The following is a 22,101-nucleotide window of genomic DNA, read 5'->3' on the forward strand; positions in this document are numbered from 1 at the left end:
CTTTGTTTAGCCACTTCAGATGGAATACTATGAGAGGCCCATATAAGAAGGGTTTCATCTCAGTACAAAGAACATGCAAGTCTCAGAAGGGTCGCCTTGTTCATTTACATACAAGTCCTAAACCATTTTACGACAGCCAGATACCCAAGCATACTCCACCTGGTAGTGCAATAGATAGATAACGACGTGCAGGTAGTCTGGTACACAGCACATGGAAGAACAGAATGTTAAATGCAGTAAAAAATGCATGTCCTACAGGTTCTGGAGATAGGGGTGATAGGAGGTTAAAGTTATTAATGTGAAGGACTGGTAGAGACATCCACGCTGGGTGATGAGAATGAGCAAGTACTGAAAGGCTACAGGTCATGAATATTCATTATCTCCCATGTCCCATCTGATCCTGCGAACCTGGGCTGTAAACTCTACGTAATCACATGAATGGCAGCTGCATTTATAGATGGGACTGAAGGGAAAGGGTGAGTGTGACATACAAGCACAGAGGATATATAAAGCTGGCTGAGAAATGGTGTTTATCAAGAGTAGGATTAATGTACATGTAATTTAACACTAGGATCTTAAATCCATTTTACTTCCCTTTTGTTCTGTAGAAGATTTGGAGTCTTTCTGTAATATTATGTGTTGTGGCTTTTTTTGTGACCAAGCATGTTTTATTAGAAAAGTATACAAAATTAATTAATTAACTTTAATAAAGAAAGAAAGCACTGCAGAAAAACAAAGAGAAGAGCTGGTCACATAATAGCAGGGGGTTTGGGTGGGGGGTTGTTGGTTTTGTTTTGGGTTTTGGTGGGGATTTTTTTAGGAAGTATCTATAATTAAGAAAACAAAACTTTATAGCAGACTAATGCTAAACCAAATATTTCAATCTGCAATAGCACTTCTACCAAAAACATCATAACACATAGAACAGATCAGATCAAAGGTCCATTTAATGCAGGATACTGTACTCCAATAGCAGCCACAAATGGACATCTGGGGAAGAGTGTAAAATAGTTGAAGCATATAGCAACAGTTTGCTATCATATTTTCTCCTACAGTTTTCAGCTCACGGATTTCCTTAGACACAGGTGGTGTCTTTGTTTCAAGACAATCTCCATTCCCTGTACAGTCACTGGAGCTCCAGTGCCATCATCAGCTGCAGATGCACATTACTTCTGTGATGCTAAGGCATAGGCAACCATACATTCAATCCATCCATGCTCCCTACCATATCAGTCACATGGATCTGTTTAGACATACTGTAACATTTGAGAATAAGGGGATTTTTAAAAAAGTATTTGACCTTGCCATCTTGTTCTTCAAAATGCCAACAAGGCTCAGAGTTAAGTCATTATTTTCCAGTATATGTAATGCCTAATTGATTTAAAAGACAACTGTTGCTTACATGCCCTGACTGAGCAGAACAAGCGCATGAAAAATAGAGTAATGCCTTGAAAGAGTGAAAAGACATTGGTTAAAATGTGTAGTAATTTCTCTTTGATGATAGGAACCCCTACTTTCAGCCTCAGTCAGGAGACTGGTCCTTAGCTGACAAAACAGTTAGTATAAGATTATGTTTTATTGCTGCTACATCAATTAAACATCATTTGTTTTTAGGTGCCTGTAGAAAGCAATGCTGTCAATGTCACCGTTTCGAATTTAAATGCTATGTCTTCATACATTGTTCAGCTCAGATGCATAGCCAAGTATAGTCTTCACTGTGTTTGCGTTTGGAGTAAAGAGATTTTGGTCCCTCACAGTAAGTGAAATATAGTTTTGTCCTACTGGGAATAAGCATGAATGTAAAAGCCTTTTCAAATCTTGTATCATATGAAATAGCATTGTCAGATACTGTTGAAAAAAATGAAGATCAAACTGATTCATACGAGTGCATGTCTCCATCTTTTTCCACATTTACCAGAACTCACAAACAAGCCAAGAATATCATATAATGCAACTACAGAAATCTGTCCAGGCAGAAGAAGTGTTCTTCTGAAGTGGGAGGTAATGTTCACTTAGAGTCTGAGTACCTTCTGTTATGTCCATGCTATTAATTTATTACTTTATAGGAAAATATAGACTTTCTTATTGTATTGAGAATACACTGTATAATCAAAAGCCATCAAATATTGTACTCTTGCTTCAGGATTCACTGCATTTTTATGATGGTGTTTTAGGTGCTAGAAACTAGCAAGGAAAAGCTACACCAATTTATAAACTTGAAAAATTATTAAACCAGCAGTCTCTGGGCTCAGAATCATTGACTAGAATAAAGATTTGTTCCAGCTTGCATTAAAAATTGGCATGCCTCAAGTTTGTCTCTTAGAATTAAGCTTTCCTTGAAAGATTGTCACAAGTCTTTAGCGCATGCAAGTGACACACATGGTGTTTCATGTGTTCCTAAGGAGCATTCATATTCTCAAGAGACCAAAACCTTTTAGAAAAGCTTGGTAAATCTACTAATTTACTAATTCAGAAGTGCAAATACATTATAATCAGGACAGAAAAAGAGCCTCTGGCTTGCAAGAACAGCATCTAGCTCCATGCTTCTCATGATGACAATTAAAGTTCAAACCTACACATCAGAGTCATCCCCTCTTCTGCAGCAAGAGTCATTATCAGCTGACCGACTACAGCAGATCCGTCACTTTTACCAGCTGAAGTTCTCTTGGTAAGAAATGGACAACTGACAATCCTGAATGTATAGTCAAGCGGCCCACAGGCAACTTCAGTGAGCACGGTGTTACAAGTTTTTGCATGGGAACTAATTAATTCTGTCTAGATGCTGAGAGAAAGAGCATCTACAAACTCCAAGAAGTTTGCTGTAGGGTACATCCCTGGCAGAAAGGACAGAGACTGGCAGATTTTTGACATATCAGAAGACATGAAAAGTTTTGTAGTTACCCCATGCATTTTTGTTAAGGGAAAGAAAACGGAAAGAGGAAATGGGCACTTCATCTCTAGATAAGGATGAGAGATCCTCTTTTTCTCTTCTACCTGAGAAGGCAGCAGAGCTGCACAATAAATTATTCATTATGTGATAAAACCATACATTCCAGTTTAACTGCTAAGTGAAGAAATTATTGTCCACATAAATGCTTTTGTTAAAAAAAAAAAAGTAATATTAAATATAGTATCACGGCTAGGACCTCCATTCAGAATAACAATTACACTAGTCTATTACACAAAATAATGTTCAAGTCCAGATGACTTCAACAACATTGAAGGGGCAGAGGGAAGGAGTGCACTCAATAGGTAACACATTAAATATAGAGGGAAAAAAAATAATCTTCGTCTCTGCTACCATACTTGTTTAAACTGACCTGAAACAAAGAAAACAGCTTAAAGGTGTTATGAGCTAGCCGTAACTCCTCTGCTTTTGTTAACGTTCAGTGAGTAACCTCTGCACAGTTTGGATCAACAAGGAGAAGATAGCTGGCTTTAGCTCTAAACACCCAACCAGGCAACATGTATTGCTTTCATAGATGCAAATAACACAGGACCTCCTGCAGGACTGCACAAGATAGAGCACTGCTAGCCTTTTCCAGTCTCATTTTGCTAAACTAAGAAAGCTAAATTCTATTAGTTTCTTCTTGTGTGATAGATCTCATGTTTTGCGTATCCTAGAAATTATTTCTCCTACTTTTTCCAGGTTCTGGTCAGAGAACCATAACACTATTCTTCCCCCAGCAGTTTTACCAGAGCTTCAAGTAATGGCACCAATTCTTCCCTCCCTATCCTGGGAAAAACATCTGTTTCCATTTTAAAGCTTCCTGAGAAATTCCTCTCAACACCTGTGTCTCTGCCCTTTAAATTAGTGAATGTCATCCTGTCTGTTATTCCAAAAGTATCCAGTTATTTCATTAAAATAACCTGATCTCCCAGCTTTGTGGTATCTTCACACTATTAATTTTGTGCCAAGAAATAACAGACAAGCTTGGTATCAGAAGTAATCCTTGCAGAATTCACAGACCTTCATGTATTGAGTTGAGTTTCTATCTAGATTGCAGTAATTCCCATTTGTGTGCACTCATTTTCCAATCTGTCACGAAGATCAGTACAGTAAAAGAACGAGTGAACCGTCACCACCTAAAAATTTTTATCAATGGATATATAGCATGTTCCAAAGTTGTAGTATAATTACTAGCATTTATCCAAAGAGTGTAGATGCCTAACAGAGCCTTGTAGATGAAGATTCCCAGAGGCATAAATTGCAATTAAACATCTCTCATTAACTTTCAAGTTCCTAATTAGGAGGGATATGTTTCGGTGAAATGTAGAGAACGTTACAGCTGCTTCACTCTGTTATTACTGATTGGATACATATAACTAAGATCTCAATTAGGCAAAACACATAATCCTGTGTTTAAATCCTCTCAATTTAAGCATGCTCTTAATTTTAAGGAAATGCTTTGCTTCATTGATTCCTAATAACCTAATTAAACCAGTATGATATTATCCCCATCATTAAAGATGACATTTTGTTTATACAATTTAATTCGTCTTGATTTTCTGCACAGGACGTAATAACATTCATGGAATAATAATCTTTTTTCCTCTTACTAGGTGACACAAAGTGAGAACATCCTTGGATATTATGTTACTGTGGAAAGAATACCCAACAGTTGCAGGGATTCACCAAATCGCATCTTTCTAAACGACAGAAAAGTTCTTCTAAATCTCTCCATGGCTTATTATAGAGTTAATATTTCTGCCTATAACAAAGCAGGAGAATCTCCACAAGCCATTTACATTGTCCCAGACTTCTCCACAACTGGTACTTACCTTATCATTCATTCGTTAGAGCAGTGGAGAAGTTTTGTGAGTAATCTCTAGGCTACCTTTGACAGTCTTTGGAATAGGGTTAAGCATTCTCTTGGATATTTATTTGGCTGATATTTTTGCATAGTCAGTATTGTTTCTTAAGAAAGGGTTTAAATAGAAGTTAACTAACAGACTAAGCAATTTAATGTTTTATTTAGTACTTCTTGTTTTCTCAAGCTAGAGAAATAACTGTGCTAGATCTACCTATCTAAAGGGCTTGAGGCTTGTACTCAAAGTTAAGTAGATGCCAGCGGTTTAAACAAAGTTTGCAGAATTATGTGCAAATCTAAGTTTTCTGAGCTAAGTAACAGCTACTGTCCTTTATTTCAGTATTACCCCTACTGGCAAATGAAAGGAGGGATAGAGAGGATGTACATGTCATATTCCAATGAAGATGTTTTCATTTAAACAGTAAAACTCTTTAACCATGTTTTTCTTATAAGCTAGTTTCATTTGTTATAATCTTGAGGTATAGTTACTGCAGTAAAAGAAAAACCTCTCTCTTCCAAAGTAAGGTTATTCTTTTTAATTGAGCAATAGCACACACAAGTAAACAAGCGTGCAAGTACCCTGGTTGATCTCCAGACAGCTGCATCTAATTGGTTTTCGAGGATTTTCTAACACACTCACCTCGTTCTGTTCTCCTTTGCCCTGCAAAGACTTAATTTGATTTTGCCCTTACATTTGACCGCTTTAGCTCTCTTCTGATTAAATATATACTACCACCTCAAGCCATTTTTGGCTACAGCTTGTTTACTGAACTGCTCAGCCTCTTCTTCATGGCTCTTTCCAAACACCTATTTCAATTTGTTCATACTTCTATGCAGATTCTCTGTATCTATCATGAATTACTGGGAAAATACTTGTGTTAAGTGCATTCCCAAGATAAATTCCTTCTCAGCACGCACAACTTTTCCTCAGCTAGTACAGACATTCTCTTTAATTTGACTTTATTATATTGGTTTTCAGACAGGAAATGGAATGGAGAATTTTGTCTGCCACAAGATCCACTTCTTACCCCAAAATGACACGTTGCTCTTCTCCCTCTTAGTTTCAGTCATAAGGTCTTTCCTAGTTTGATAATCTGTCTTTAAAAATGTCATAATGTTTCAGATCCTTGCAGAAAATGCAGAAGATCTGAAATACAAATTTACGTAGCTATAATCCATATTTACCCCTTCTTCTCCTCCCCCCCAGGTAAGCACTATCTTGCAGTTGCTCTATGTATAGCAGTTAATAGCAGCTCATGGGAGGTTATTTAGCAGCATCAGGCTTCCCCTTCCTGAGACCTGGAACAGCCGTTTCCCCTTTTCTGATTGTGGGAAATTAAAGGTCATGAGCAGCAATTAACACTGGAGCTCCCAGAGGCCATTGCAAGTACTAGATGCTAAGTTTCCTTTATTGACATACTAGTGTAAACCTTACTACATACTGGTCACCTGCAATGATAACCACTTAATGAATAATCTCCGAAAAAGAGCAAAGGAGAGAAAGCAAGTGAGAGGGGAGAAAACTGCAGTCCTATTTATTGACCTCTAATGGTATATTTGTTCACAGACTTGCCTGGTCAAATCCATGTTAAACGCCAAGGAACTAACGCAGTGGTCACCTGGACTCCAGAATACAATCCAAAGTGTTTTGTAGTTGACTGGGGCACTGGTAAAGAGGATATGTGCATGAAAATAGTAACTACGGCTACTGGAAATTTCACACTAGGTAACAGCAACCACCACATCTACTTATGGAAGCGCCATTTCATTTATTGGTTATTTTTGGTTGGGGAGGGTAGGATTTTCAACCTGTTTTTAAGGGCAAACTGAAGACTCAGATAAGTGCAACTCTTACCTTTGTCCAGTGCTGAGACATCATGTCCCTGCTTATTGTAGGGTGTTGGGCTAGATGACCTTTGGAGGTCCCTTCCAACCCAATGCATTCTATGATTCTATGCTTCTGTGATCATGTAATTTTTGGCACACCAAGGCAGATAAAAAGTGGAGTTTTCAGTAGGATTCTTCTGGTCACAGCTGAGCAAGAAATGCAGCTAAGATGCCATTGATGGTATGATGTCTCTCCTTGCCCACATTCCAGGAAGACCTATACACTACTGGCTTTAAAAAAAGAAAAGTATCTCTTGTCCCTAGGTAAACTTAACTTCAAATATAAACTGCTCTGTTACAGTGTCCCTTAGATTATTTTTGACTCCTTTAGATACTATCCCAGTGGCTGTCCTTGTCAAAGCCTAAGTTCTCAACTCCAGTATTCTGCTTACCAAGCTAGGCATGAAGAGCTGCATCCAGGGATCCCTTTATGGGACAGTCATTGAAAATCTGGATTAAAATCACATAGGTGGCTCTTGCAAAGTCCATTCAGGACCGGCTTTTATATGCAGTAGAGAACATTTAGCCTCAGAGTTCTATAAATGAATGCACTGTTTTCCTTAGTCCTTCTGCAACGTCTGCACTGCCGCATTACATCTATTTGCTTTGCTTGTTTTTAAATATGCTAGCTGAGGGGGAAATTTCTGTCCTTGAACTAAGATATCTACAGCCATTTTAGTTTCCTACTTCTCCTTCAGCAGCTCAAGCCTTCCAGAGGGAGACTATAAGCAGATCTGGCATCTTTTAAAAGCAAACCCACATTATGTCTTGTTCTGCCTTTGAAATAGTTTGTATTAAGCGTCTAGAGACAATGAAGAAGGATGCACATATTTTGTACTCATTGTAAAGCCCTGTAAACTTATACTATGCTTTGAGTCTCAGAAGGTAAGAACTATACAGAGAAGCTACAACGTTGTTGTCTCTTTTCCCCTTCTTCATGATTTATAACTTTTCAGTAAATGCTGATGTACCTTTATTTGTTTTCCAGGCAATTTTCAGCCATATAAGTTGTACAGAATAATGGTACATGCATCTGATGTGTGTCAGTGTGAAAGTTTCACAGGACATGAAAAGACTTTTGGAGTGACCCACTTTTACTCAGTTGAAGGAGGTATTCCTCCCCTTTATATAACCTCATCCCCTATATTTCTTCTCATTTCCTATCTCCAGCAATAAAAGGATTCCTACACAAAGTTTCTTTTCCAGTTGACTTAACAGCATTCTCCAGTTAGCATTGCCCTTGGTCCTAGCAGTTATGCACTGGCAGTGAATGACCTGAATGTTGTTCTTTACTGACAGGTCCATAGAAATGTTATTATTACACATGACATTACCAAAATAACTGAAAGAGGGTCTTGGAATTACTGCTCTGTGTAGCTCAAATTTAACTGTGGCCAAAGTCAGGTTCTCCAATTCCAATTTGGTAGTGTCTTATATTGCAAGTTGAAATGAGTACGGCTGTGGCTATTGGAGTAAAAGTGCTTTTAATGAGACAGTCACAATTTCTACCCACTTTGGTATTGCTTAAGATAAGGGGTTTTTTACTCTGTGGGATTTCTCCTTTCTCTTCTACACTTTATGTTATATTTATGACAACTAGAATCAGACAAGGAGCTCTCTAGGCAGCAGCTAGGTTTCAGTCTTGTATGTCTATTGCACAAGTATTGATGCAGAACTTCAATTATTATCTGGTTTTTAAGTTCCTAGGGCAGGTCCCGCTAATGTGACAATTCTGAATATCACAAAGCATTCTGCACTTGTGAAGTGGACTGAAATACCTGCTGAAGACTGTTTGGGCTTTCTCCAGGGGTACAGGATCAGCTACACAGATTCATTGAGGAAAAAGTCGCTAGGTAAGTCACTATTGCTCAGAACAAAGCAGCAGCTCAGGGCCACAACAGAAAAGCTTCACACAGGCCATTAAGTGCTGTTGCAGCACACTACTGAGTTACTTAGATTTCTGTGGGAACTGAGCACCCTTAAAGGTCAGCTCCTGCTTAGAGTTGTGATGCCCTAAATGTTCCTATGAATACCTACAACTTTCTAGATATTGTCTGAAATTAAATATTGATAAGAAAATATTTCCTTAAAACTTACAGTTCTAAGACTACTGCAGAATTCTCTAGTAATGCTGTAAGGGAGATGTACACTCTCAGCATTTCTGAGGTATTAAGATTTGTCACAATACTTTTATGTTTCATTGCAACTCAGCTAAGCTTGACTCTCAGCCTTTCTATAGGACTTAAAGAATTATATATTTCTTTTTTGAACTCCGTTAGCAGGGAATACAGTTCATATTTCTTATCAGTCTTCAAAGACACTATTGTTAATTTCATTTTTAGAAACAATTTCTTAAATTGATAGCTTTTGTGTTTAACTACAAAGGATGTTCTACACATTGAAATAAATGCATAACTGTGAGCTCAAACCACTTGAGTTTTCAAAAAAAATCCCCATACTTCTTTTGATAAACATTTTTCTTCTGGTCTGCAGTGGAAAGTCTTCTTGCTGTAAATACATTAACTTTGCACATACTGACTTTCAAACAAAATTAAAGACATGCTATGGAAGACAAATAGCACCTAAGACCCAACAAAGGAGAACAGCAAGGGTTCTATAATTCATGTTGGCCTATGCCTTTGCAAGACCATAAAAAGTAACAAAACCTTCAAGTAAGCAGCATTATCAGGAGGTTTGGCATCATCTTCAGGGGGCTCTATTCCACTCCAAATACCTACCAGAAAGCACAAGAGGAGACAGAAGGGGAGCGTTCAGTACTGAACTTATTTTATTTCTTTTTCCCTCTGCCCTAATCAGTCAATAAAACAGTGACATGACACCCAATTACCATGTTTTCCATGCAGGAAGAATAATTTTATTGGAGAACTTGGGGGAAGAAAGCCTATAGGCTACAGCACCATTAAATTCGCAGTGGCAAACTTGAAAAGTAATTGCTGCCTTGTTAAAGGCATACTACAGCACTGTTGGTTGCATTATTCTGGCTGGGGGGAAAGTCACTGCACCATCAGAAAAGAAAGGTTGAGCTGAAAGCCGTACAAAGTATGTGAAGCAGAAGGCACAGCCCTTTTTTCTGTACTGAATTATGAGTAATAGCGCTGGTATTAATCAAGGTGAATAACTACTGACTACTGTAGAGAGGGTAAAGCATGTGACAGTGTCTAGTCCTTAATGTCAACTGTTACAGCCAACATGAAAACCACCGCTCACCATGTTAGGTGTATTTTCCCGTCATGCAGTATACACAGCCTTCTGCACTCACCATCTAAATATCCTTGGTGTGTTAAAAGCTCATGCTTTTTATCATTGGATTTAAAGTGTACCTAATTATTTTGCAGAAATCTTGTAACCATCCGAAGAATGTCTGCACGGTGTGGTTTCCTCCGGGTGTGGGATAGGGCACAGAAATTTTGCCTTTTCCCCAATCAGCTAGACTGATACAGATTCAGCCTTCAGAGTTCATCTAATTATCTCCTTCCCCAACACCTCTTGTGTTTCAGCTGTTACTCTTAATACTTCTACCACAAGTTATTGTCTTACTGGACTGAAAGAAAAAACCATCTACCGTGTGCAGATTTCAGGATTCACTAATGCTGGTGAAGGACCTCCGACTCTTTCACAACCTTTCAGCACTCAGAAATACGGTACTATGGAAGCTCTATGCATCTGTGTAACCCAGCATCAGCCCTTGCTTTATGCACTGTATATGGCATTATTGTCTACCCTTTCCTGCTTTTCAAGGAGTAACAAAGTGCTCATGCACACTCTTTTTTACTCAGCCCTTAGTTACTGACAGCAAACACAGAAAATTTTTCCTTTGTCAGAGGTAAGCTATGCATCACAGAACAACTCTGCCTGTATTTCATTACCTAACATTCAGGGAAGACTTAGTTCCTCATCTGAAACATTTTCTGACCTTTTTATGCTAGCTATATGCACCTATCTTTCTTTATTGCTGATTTCTGTCATAGATTTCAGCAGTTCAAATATTCTTCCTGTGACTAGTTAAGTTCAGTAGTCTTTGCTCTTGGCAAAATTCTGAGCGATAATGTAAAACTGGTTTCCAGTTAGACCCCTAAGCCATTAACTTTGAAAAAAAAAAAGTCTCTTTCAGTTGCTCCTGCTGTGGGTGATAACTATTCAAAGTATCTTTTTTTCTAACAATTTAAGTATATTTTACATAACAGGTCCTATAGTTCGCTGCAAAAGTTTGCTTTTTTCGAAGGTGCCTGGACAGGCTAAGATCATCAATACAGTTACATTTATGAAGTCTCATATATTATAATCATACAGTGTTGGCTAAACGTGGTCTCTCAAACATTTTTAGCACTTTATCGGTTAAACTAAATCTAACATTGCAGTAGACCCTTTTTTGGTTTGACCACAGCTTTGCTCAATTGAAGCTTTCTAAATAAAAAAAGAACAGGCTAAGATGGTATCAACCACAGGAAAATTAACCTGTGAAATTCAGACAGAAGTATGCAAATAGCTTCTCCCCACTGCAGTATTAAGTGAAGGAGGCATAAACAGAAACAACTGAATAGTCAGAAGTATGAAGCAAAAAGAAAAAAGGAAAGAAATTAAAAGTCTTCCTTGAAATCAATAGGGTTTCTGCCTCCTCCTCCTCCCTCCCCCACTCCCCAAATCCTTTCTCCTGTCAATACAAGAAATTAAAGTGTTTCTACTGAAGCTTTTCTGCAGGACTTTATTCCATGCATCCTACTGAACATGTATTTGGACAAGATTCAATTTTTCAGGAAAACAGCAAAAAAGCAGAGTTAATTTAATGATACATGTTAAAAATTCAGGTAATTACACTGAATTTAAATATTACATTTAATATTTCCCCCCTCCTGAACATTTCATAGGTTACTTAATCCATTAGAAGAACCTCAGGTTTCTTTATCATAAAAGCCTTTTTCATCAGCAAAGCAGTTTGCAGCTTTTCAAATACCTTTTTAAAGCAAAATTAAGTAGCTGTTTGATAAAAAATAATTTTTTGTTGGCGGGTGGGTAGGAAAAGAAAAAGCAAGCAGACTTTTTGCAAATATGTTTTGTCAGTATCAGCAACACAATCATGTACTGACCACACTTTCCTGGTGCTATTTTGAAACTTGATTTAGGTGTTTGTAAAGAACACCTCAACCCCGACCCACTCTTCACATCACAAACTGCTTTGGTTCCTGTGTTAGCAGCACTGCTCTTACTGCCGGAGCACTTTATCTGCTTCAGGGTGGTAGGAAGTATCTCAAGTAAGTAGTAACACAGGCAACAGGAGATGTAGGTTTGCAGCAAGGACTGACAAATGGCTGACTGCAGATAGAATTGTCTTAATGTTTCTTAATAGGTGAAGCATGGCATCTACGAAATGCACAAACCATATTATTGTTATCAGGACCAGCTGGGATCTCATCAAAAGAACCCCAAACCCTGCCAGTAATGTCTAAAACAGATTAAAAGCCACTTTCTCTTGAATAGTTTCTTATGAAGTCAGACCTACATCAGGGTCCTGGCCATTAAACAAGCTAGAGCTCACATAATAGCAGGTAGGGAAAGTAGGAATACTTTTATTATAAAGTGTTTATCTTTGGATAGTGGATTTAAGAATTCAGCACATATGTCTAGACATCTTAAAAATGCCTGAAAGCCTCAGACTCCCCAGAAATCCCAGGCCTTGTTTCAACTAGATTTCATTTACAGGAATCCCAGAATGTGTGAAGTTTGACTTGACTTCTGTTTGAAATGTCTCTTGTGGAGGCAGTATAGACTTTCTATTCGTGATACCTTAAGTCTGATTTGAACTCTCCATTTCCCATCAGATAAAGGAGAATTTGAAGGTTTTGTGACTGGCCTTTGTTTCAGCATGATGTTCGTTCTGGTTTTTGTACCTCTCACTTGTTCTCTGGTGCTTAAAAGGTAAGAAGGAATATTGGCTGAAGTTGTTAGTAGCACTTCTGTCTTGCATAACCCTGAGTTTCATAGCGCTGGGCTTTTTTTTTGCCATTAAGAGCAATGCAACTCAAAAAGCACACAACATAAAAGCCACCCCACTCATTTATACAATGAGAGCAACTGCAAACCACTATAAGGTGATTAGAATAGTTCGTCAAAAATCTATTCTTTTGATACAGTTATCTGACTACCTCTTATCTCAAACACCATTGAAAAGAGCAAGGACCATTTCTCACAGTGGATATTAGGTTATATATAAGGAAAAAGCATGCATTTGATAATTTTGTTCTTTCATTCCTAACTGATAATCATGTCTCCTCTATTGAAATACAAAAATAAATTCCAGCAGCATACACAAATTGATGACGCCATCTAAGCAGTTTCCTGCAAGCACATTTGAATGTTAACTGTATAAATTATGCTCATAAGCATATGAGAAGGAGTAATGGATGGATGAGTAGAAAGAAGAGAGAGTAACATGGGTGCCTGTGAGATATGAGTGAGGTGCTCTTATTTTAGGAGAAATTGTTCTCTTCAGTAATAAAGTACACGCCCCTCAAATTAATCTGTGGTTCAATATTAGGGGGATACACTACCACTAAAAGAAAAATGGCTTGCATAGTAATGGTTCTAATAGTCGTTTTCTGATAAACCTAGTTGCATACAACCATTCATATTACCATTTTGATGTCCTAGAACATCACCCTCCCTCTTTCTCCTTTTTACAAAGCACAACCCTCAGAAGCTGGAAGCACAGCTGCTAAAGGACAGAGCAGACAGATGGTACAACCTGTGGCTTGAAAGCTGTACGGCATGACGTAGCTCACTTTGGCTTAGGCATCAGGCTGAGCTCCTGCCCTTGCTGTTGGGAAACAGACGGCACTCCACATTAAGTCTCCTGTACACTTTCCTTTTCAGATTTTACTTTCAGTTGCTTTATATCTGATTAGCCTTTTTGACAAGAACTTCTGAGAGCTACACAGAAGTTTTGACAAGAGCAAAATTCATTGTGTTAAACATAAGATCACCATTGTCTGGGCCAATTAGGAAAGAATTTTGGAAAACTAATAAACAGTACACAGAAGCCCGGTGTAGCATTACAAAATAGTAGTTAAATAAGTAGTAGTATTGAACACCTGGAACCGAGATGAAGGGTTCCAAGGATTCCCTCATCCCAATTGCCTGCTTGATTTGTAAAAAAAGGACTCACCAGCTAGCCAAACACCCATCTTCATAGGATCAGCAGGGGAATCCAGTAACTCCATGGTCCTGGGCTTCATCTCAAGCCATAGCCTAAACAGAGACAAAGTACCTTAAAGCCAATGAAGTCTAGATTTGATTTGAAAACCAGACAACATTGAAGCCAATGCTCAGGCAGGGCGATAAGCTACATAAGATCCCACAGTCTTTCACAGCTGTGTTGAGGTTTTTTACCCATGGAGGTGAGTTATTGCCCAAAGCTCATGGAGGGGGGGGGTGGGGGGGCTGGGGGTGATGTTCTTAGAGCAGCTGCTGACACAGAGGTGATCAGCTTGAAAATGCTGGGAGATTGTCTCCCTCCCTTCCCACAGGAGCCAGTGATGAGCAGTCAGGGGTGATGCCAATGGGATCAGTCAGCTCAGCAGGAATTCCTTTTGAAATTCCAATCCCACCCCACTGCCATCCCTCCACAGGGAAATCACAGCTGACCCCTGCCAGCCTGGGGCTGGCACCAGCATCCCAGGGTGGCAGGAGTGATGGGGAGGCTACCATCATAGCCTGTCCTCTTAGGAAGGGCCGGGGAGAACAATGCCTGGGGCGGTGCCCATGGTGGGAGTGGCCCAGGGAGTCTGGGGAACATAGCAACTTGTTGCCAGGTTTGTTGTTTCTGAGCCCCTGGGTGCAAGCAAGGAGCTTTAAAAAAAAGGGCTCTGGTGAGAGGTCTGTGGACAAGCAGCCAGCTGAAACCCATTTGAACAGCTCCATTGGCAAACAGCTCTTAGAAACCCCTTCCTCTGCAGCAGAAGCAGCTGGTGTGGCTTTTTAGTAAAGCTGTGTTTAGGTTCACGTCAGGTGAAACAGTGAGTTACTGTATGTAATAGGTCCTGGAAAGAGCCAAACTCAAAACAATCAGGAAAGAGCAGGAGCTATGTTGTCTTCCCTGCTCTGGGCTGTGGGTCCCAGGGAGAGCCTCTTCCAGGCCACTGGTGTCATTGCACAGAAGCTAAAAACAATAGCTTGCTCTCTGTTTGAGGGAAAGCAAACTTCTAAGTAGAAGTCCAGGAGCAAATACTTACTGAAATAAACTTCCTCCTACATGTCCAAGAGTCCTCAAGGAAGATGGAGGTTTTGTTGAAATGATTGTGAATTAGCAGTATACAATGATTGAATGCATAGAAAGAGACGACGTTACCAGCTTTGAATGCTTTTACCATCACAGTGCCTTTGTCCTTAAACAAAGATGCTAATTGTCACTAAGTCAACATCTCAGTGTAGACTACCAAGCTTAGTCTTCAGGTTTTAATTGGCATTATGCTTAATAGTGATTGTAGAACATCCTGTTTTGATGGTCATGAAAACACCAATAAAACGTTATGTACAAATGGTAGTTAATTTAAATGCACAGGGAATGTCAGTCATTTAACCTGACAATAAATTTAGAGTATATCTTTACAGGCTGAAAATATCGTGCTGGCCCAGTGTACCAAGTCCAAGAAACAGCAGTGCACTCCAAGATATGGCAAGTACTCTTCTGGTGGTGTGAAAAAATACACAAGGGAGATCTTTCCTACTGATTAATCAGTAATGCTAGATATTAGTCTTTCCACACTTTTCACACTTTTCCACTATTAAGTGTCTAATATCAACAGTTGGGAAGCTAGGGTAATATTAGAAATATAGGATGGGGGAGGGTTGTTGTTTAGGCAGAGGCTGAATACACTTTTTAATTTAATAAAGTTTCTCAGACTTTTTTGAGAACATTATAGAGCATATTTAAAGGTATGTTTGTTAAAAGAACAAAGCAAAGTAGAATGGAGGGAGATGGAGTCTAAAGAGATAAATTTGGTTTTTATATCCAGGCAGTTTTCATCAACTGGAACTTATTATTACGTACAAGTTACTCAAAGTACGAAGTAACATATCGTGGCTTAATTCCATGTAAGTCTTATGATGGAGGCCATGTATATGGTGTTTTGAAATCCACGCCTCACCCCTCAGTCTCTACTTGCCTCCAGAGCAATCCAGAGGCTCAGGCTGGTCAGATGGTAGCTGGCTGAGGAGCACCCACTTGTCAACAAGCACCAAGGTTTAGCAGCATGTTCAAATCTTGCCCATGGCTTTCCCATATGCTTTGGTGAGGATACCTGAATTTCAGAACTTAAGAAGCCCCTAGAAGTCAGCTGATAGGAGGCGGCTGCTGGAGACCATGTTATTCACTTCTGCTTATTAGCAGACTTATTTCATCTTCCTCTCCTTACCTGCCCCCTTTTAAACAAGCTTCTGCTTCAGTTTTGCTGGCACCTGACACTAAAAGTCCTTTCTCTAGGACACCTCAGTTTACCTCCCAAGTCTCAGACCACCAACTATTATGCTTTTGGAGGAGGAACTTGTACTGCTTTCCTTTTTAAATCTCTTTAATATTTATGGCAGACCCGAACTTAATTTGGCACTTGTAGATCTAGTTTCTCAAGCCAATTTGTAAGCTTTAACAAAGCAGACTTCTATCTATTTAGTCAAAATCAGGCAGAAGCTGGAAGGTATCTACAAGCCAGACACTGGCCAAATCTAGGACACAGAATAGAATAATCAAGAATGAAATTTCAGAAGACCCTGGCAGGCTGCTGGTAATCAAAAGTTTTGCTGAACATCAGCATTGCTTCCTTCAACAAAGCAAGTATGAACTCGCATGTTCCAGATCAGGAGTGCCTTGCTTGTTTTCTTCTACCTAAATGTAGATAAGGCGGTGAGCTCACAGGTAGTATCAGACAGTCATTTTGCCAAAGCCAGATAATGCTGAACAAGGGAAGATCAGATGTACAAATATACAGCTGCACAAAGTCAGAGTTCCAAAAGCAATGCTGTTTAAAAGATTGCAGTTGCACTGTTTTGTTCAGTTAAAGAAACAGATCTGCTTAAGAGCACGAGACAACTTCCAGTTCTCAATGCTGGGATTCAGATGTCCCTCACTGAGCAATCCAGTAAAAATAACTCCATTTAATCATAGAATCATAGAATAGTTTGGGTTGGAAGGGACCTCAAAGATCATCTAGTTCCACCTCCTCTGCCATGGCAGGGACACCTCCCACTAGACCAGGTTGCTCAAGGCTCCATCCAACTTGATCTTGAACACTTCCAGGGAGGGGGCAGCCACAACTTCCTTAGGCAACCTGTTCCAGTGTCTCACCACCCTCAGGGTGAAGAACTTCTTCCTTGTATCTAGTCTAAACCTGCCCTCTCCCAGCTTCCAACCATTACCCCTCGTCCGATCACTGCAGGCCCTTGTAAAATGTCCCTCCCCAGCCTTCCTGTAGGCCCCCTTCAGGTACTGGAAGGCCGCTGTAAGGTCTCCCCCAAGCCTTCTCTTTTCCAGGCTGAACAGGCCCAACTGTCTCAGCCTGTCCTTGTAGGAAAGTTGTTCCAACCCTCTGACCATCTTGGTGTCCCTCCTCTGGACATTGGCCAGCAGCTCCATGTCTTTTCTTGTGTTGAGGGCTCCAGATCTGGATGCAGCACTCCTGGTGGGGTCTCATGAGGGCAGACTAGAGGGGCAGAATCACCTCCCTCGACCTGCTGGCCACGCTTCTTTTGATGCAGCCCAGGATGCAATTGGCTTTCTGGGCTGTGAGCGCGCACTGCCGGCTCATGTCAGTTTTTAATCCACCAGCACCCCCAAGTCCCTCTCCCCAGGGCTGCTCTCGATCCACTCATCGCCCAGCCTGTATCTGTGCTTGGGATTGCCATGACCCAGGTGCAGGACCTTGCACTTGGCCTCGTTGATCTTCATGAGCTTTGCACAGGCCCACCTCTCCAGCCTGTCCAGGTCCCTCTGGATGGCCTCCCTTCCCTCCAGTGTGTTGACCTCACCACACGGCTTGGTGTCATCAGCTAACTTGCTGAGGGTGTGCTCAATGCCATAATCCTCTTCCTTCTTCTCCCCCATGCCTTTAGAAAGTGGGAGATCTGCCAAAACTTGTTTGAATTGAGATCTCCTAAAGGCAAAAAAGGAATCTAGTATATTCAGTATTTGGGGAATTTCTGCCTTAAAGAGAGCGCAAGACCTGAAGCAGTTTCAATGTAGTAATAAGCTTAGGTGGAATTGAATTGCAGGATAAGAAGTTCAGCAAGAAAGAACTACTAGGCAAAATAACCTAATAGGTTATTGCCATTGTGAAGTGCATGTGAATACACTGAGGCTGTATGTTATAGAAAGGACAAATAGGTTGCATGAACCACAGTGACACTTCAACATAAATACTTTAAAAGAAAAATATACCTGTTTAAGTGCATCTAACTGTTCCTGCAGAGGCAAAGCAACTATAAAAGGAAATGAAGCCTGTATTAGCCAAACCTGGTAGAGAAATACTGTAAAGTTGGTAACACGGCAGGAATGGAAATAACAGATATCAGATAAGGTTTTTGGGGAAAGCAGAAAAAGCTCTATGGGAGGAGATAGTACAATAAAGCAGTTACCAGATACATTGCCTAGAGTAATCTATTATGAACAGTTCATGAAATGTGGAGAAAGATATTTCCCAAATGAGCACTGTAAAACAGAGGCAAGGAGTAAATCTTACAGATTCCATATATTTATTCTATTTGTAGGTTGTTTCAAGACTGAACCCCATCAGGTTACTTGAGCAATGTAGCAACTCTTGACAGAAACACCTAAGTTGTCCAGATAGGTGGCAAGAGAATTTGTAGTTTAAATCCAGACAGAGCATTCTTTATCACAATCTAAGGGAATGATATATCCCATAGTACAGAGCAGCAGGAGGAACTGGAGACACTCTCAATTCAGTCAGCACATACAGACCAGGAAAATGAGCTATGGAGGCGAACATGGCCAGCCAGCCACGCCATCAGTGTCCTGTTCTTCATGTTTAGACAAGATTATTCAAAGATTATTCTTCTTTACCTATTACTGCCTCTTTCAGACAGAAGTTCACATAGAGCTTATTTTAGATTTGGTTGGTGTAGAGTTTGGGTTGCTGTTCGTAATAAGTATGATAATGGAGGTACATACCACACAGGTCTTTGGTCAGCAAAAGCTGACCATGCTTTAACCATGAGGTGTCTACTCATCCAATTACAAGAGAAAAATAGAAATATTTTATGTGGGATTGCTGAAATTTCAAGGAATAGCATACTCATTTCCAAGCCACAACACAAATTTTAAGGAGAAAGAAAGTAAAAACAATACATATTTATTTCTTGCAAAAGAACCATAACAGTTTAAACAAATCTAGAGCAACGGCGGGGGGGGGGGGGGGGGGGAGCTAATAGTTATACCAGGGAACATAACAGCCTGGTCATAATTTATGAAATTTTATGGCAAAAATGGGTAAACCCAGCAGAACAATCTAGGTGGAAAAGAAGGATGCTTGTTCTTACAAACTGTTCTCCATTTAATCATCCAGAATTTACAAAAACTTGTAACCCAAAGTATACTTAGATCACAATATGGCATTAAGTTGAATAAGAAACTGCTTGCAGTTTCAAGCAGCACCTTTAAGCTCATTTGGCTGCTGTTCATGTCAAGATGCTGCCTTTTTATAGCAACACATTTGTTAAACTTTTTGAAAGCTGTGAGTCTCAGAATAGCACATCATGAAGCCTACACTTTATGGCCACTACTTTTTGTCCCAAGCACACATAAAAGCAAGAAAAACATTGCTTAAATACTATGGGAGAGGAAAAGGTGGTCCTCTGAGTTAGGGAAATAAGTATTTTCATTCATGTTTCTGAAACCAGTGAAGATGAGGTAAAATGGATTAGTTAGCATATTATACAGGCATGACCAGGCTGCCTGCCTCCTAGCTTTATTTTTTTTGTTACTTATTTCAGTAAACTGCCAACTGTACTTTGCAAAAGTATGATACTGAAATTATTCCTTCTCCTTGTTTTGTCTTGCAGACTAATTGGAAACCTGTTTCAAGGTTGCTGCTTCAGGCTCTGTCAGACAATGATACCACCAGCCTTTATGTCATAGAGCACGAGTCAACGGCTCCTTTGAAGCTAGACCTCTTTATGGATGGTGGAGAAGACAGCAAGTGTGACATGCATCAGTCAGAAGAACCTAGCAGGGACACAGACATAAGCCTAAGGCATGAAGAAATCCCTGAAGAAGCAGTTACAAGTGAAGAAGAAGGAATAATTTCCATTACAGTACCACTCCTGAGTGACTACACCAGCATGGAGTTCAGCCAGAAAGCCTTGATAAGTCTGACAGTGAAGCTGCCTGCAAGAGCTGCTTGTCCTCATCTGGAAATGGAACTAAGCAGTAAGCCAGCACAATCTGAGAATCAGGTTTTGTTTGCTCCCCAAGACTACCTCAAACAAAGCCAGGTAGTATTTTTGCCATCTGGACCAACTTTGACGGGACAAGTCAATTCAAACTGAAGCATCTTCATAATTTTCCATAACATAAAATCAAGTTCTATAACCTCTGATGCTTGAATGGAGTCTTCAGGACCATATAGGACAGTAAGCTTGTGACAATAGTTAGTCTCTACTTCAATAAGCTTCCTTACTGAAATAGATTGATTATATAATTAGATTAGCTATTTCACCACAGTCATTCTGTGGAAGGTCCTACTGTCTTCGCCCAGGCAAAACTTTCAGGGAACTGTATGAAAAACCTTCCAGTAAGGCACCTCCTGCTAGGTGCACTCAGGAAGCCGTTTCAAGGCTCCCACTCTAAGCACAACGTTGTTCTCATCATCAGGAGAGTTCTCTAATCACTGCAACCAGGTTAAGACCTGATTTTCAGATCAGATAAGTGCTTCAGTAAAAATTCCAGCACTTCAGAGAAGCTCTCCAGTTGGTCAAAGCTGGTCAAACAAAAGAGTGAAAAGCCTTGAATTTAGGAATAGAAAGTGATGCTTATCCATCCATGTAAAGCCCTAGTAAGTGCTTTAAATCTTAGATCTGTACACCTTTATTCATTATAGATGAACAGTGCTGTGTAAATGAAGATGATAATAAATATCATTGTTAGTATTGGAGTTTTTACTTGCATTAAATGAAGGCTATTTCTTCCTACATTTGTCTAAACAGATGCAGAAATTCATTCATGTTCTCTTACGAGATGTGGTTGCAGATATGATTTCACACTACATACAAAGACAGTATCTGTTGAACAGACTTCAAGAGCTGAATGTATAGTTCAGTTAGTCATCCCTCCAAAGCTTGCATAGAGGAGTCATCATTGGAATATAGGGGGTAAAAGATCTTCCTTAATATGCTCTCTATGTGACTCCATTATGTATCTTCACGGTGCAAGGAGTCTGAACTGGTTTTCCAGCTTACAACAGCTTCTCACACATGAACTCTTTAGGCATTAATGGTTTGCAGTTACTGTAGAAGACACAGTTTATTGTTGTCATCTCTAGTTTATGGAGCATTTTATTAAAATAATTTTGTGGAGAAAGAAATTGATCAACTGTACTGTAAGCACTGGAGGCTGCTTAGACGGACATCTTTTAAAATTCTCGTATTAAAAGTGAAAGATGATTCACATTCACACAAATATTTCTGTGTATATTAGGCAGTATGAGTTACAGAACACCCACGCTTACCAAAAAGCCCAAACAAATTGCATATCCCCCATTTGACTATTTAGTGACACCCCATAACAAAACCTGTTTTATTCACTTTCCTTACTTATATTGACTCTCTCTTTATTTGTATCTCTCTATGTCTGTTAGGACTGGAAGGAACCAACCTGTATTTCACTGTGGGTTTTGCATTGTTTCTTCTTAGCACTTAAAATGCATTGTTTTGCCACCAAGCAATGTACCCGTTACCTCTCACCCTTGTTACCTCTGCTTATTGAAAGGAGGGGTAACAGGAGCAGTTTTGAGCAGTCTTTTAAATCTCTTTCTTCATTTTTTTAGCTTCAGTCAGGTGACTTTGCCTAATCTAAATTTAGGAGAACACAAATGATCCTGCTATTAGCAGAGCTGTTGCTATTTTCAATATCTAGTAGAGGGGCTGAAATTAAAAGCTGTAATGGGCAATAAAGTCCTCAAATTATATATAATCATTATCAAGCAGTCATGTGAACACAGCCTAATCTATCCATTTCCCAAATATAAGAAATATCCATGCTCCTTACCTATAAAAATTCTTTCATTTCTGGCCAGAGTGACTTATTTTCCTGGTTGCAGTCGGTACCTTCAATAACTTACTCATCCCTGTAAACATTGAAATAATTTTTTCTTACTCTGCACCT

The 22,101-nt window shown here is 39.6% G+C and overlaps 1 protein-coding gene across 1 annotated transcript in view; it reads left to right on the top strand.

Moving 5' to 3' along the window:
* The window catches only part of LOC147413308 (interleukin-6 receptor subunit beta-like), a 31,571-nt gene extending 11,304 nt beyond the window's left edge, over positions 1 to 20,267 (top strand). The window contains exons 6-15 of the mRNA XM_086480393.1: positions 1,615 to 1,756; positions 1,919 to 2,001; positions 4,564 to 4,774; positions 6,379 to 6,537; positions 7,687 to 7,809; positions 8,399 to 8,551; positions 10,217 to 10,360; positions 12,536 to 12,632; positions 15,324 to 15,387; positions 19,782 to 20,267. Coding sequence (XP_086336519.1) covers positions 1,615 to 1,756; positions 1,919 to 2,001; positions 4,564 to 4,774; positions 6,379 to 6,537; positions 7,687 to 7,809; positions 8,399 to 8,551; positions 10,217 to 10,360; positions 12,536 to 12,632; positions 15,324 to 15,387; positions 19,782 to 20,267 — 1,662 coding nt within the window. The remainder of the gene's footprint in view (positions 1 to 1,614; positions 1,757 to 1,918; positions 2,002 to 4,563; positions 4,775 to 6,378; positions 6,538 to 7,686; positions 7,810 to 8,398; positions 8,552 to 10,216; positions 10,361 to 12,535; positions 12,633 to 15,323; positions 15,388 to 19,781) is intronic.
* Positions 20,268 to 22,101: the final 1,834 nt, after the last annotated feature.

Source organism: Leptosomus discolor, chromosome Z (assembly GCF_034619465.1).
Source record: "Leptosomus discolor isolate bLepDis1 chromosome Z, bLepDis1.hap2, whole genome shotgun sequence".
NCBI classification, from domain to species: Eukaryota; Metazoa; Chordata; class Aves; order Leptosomiformes; family Leptosomidae; genus Leptosomus; species Leptosomus discolor.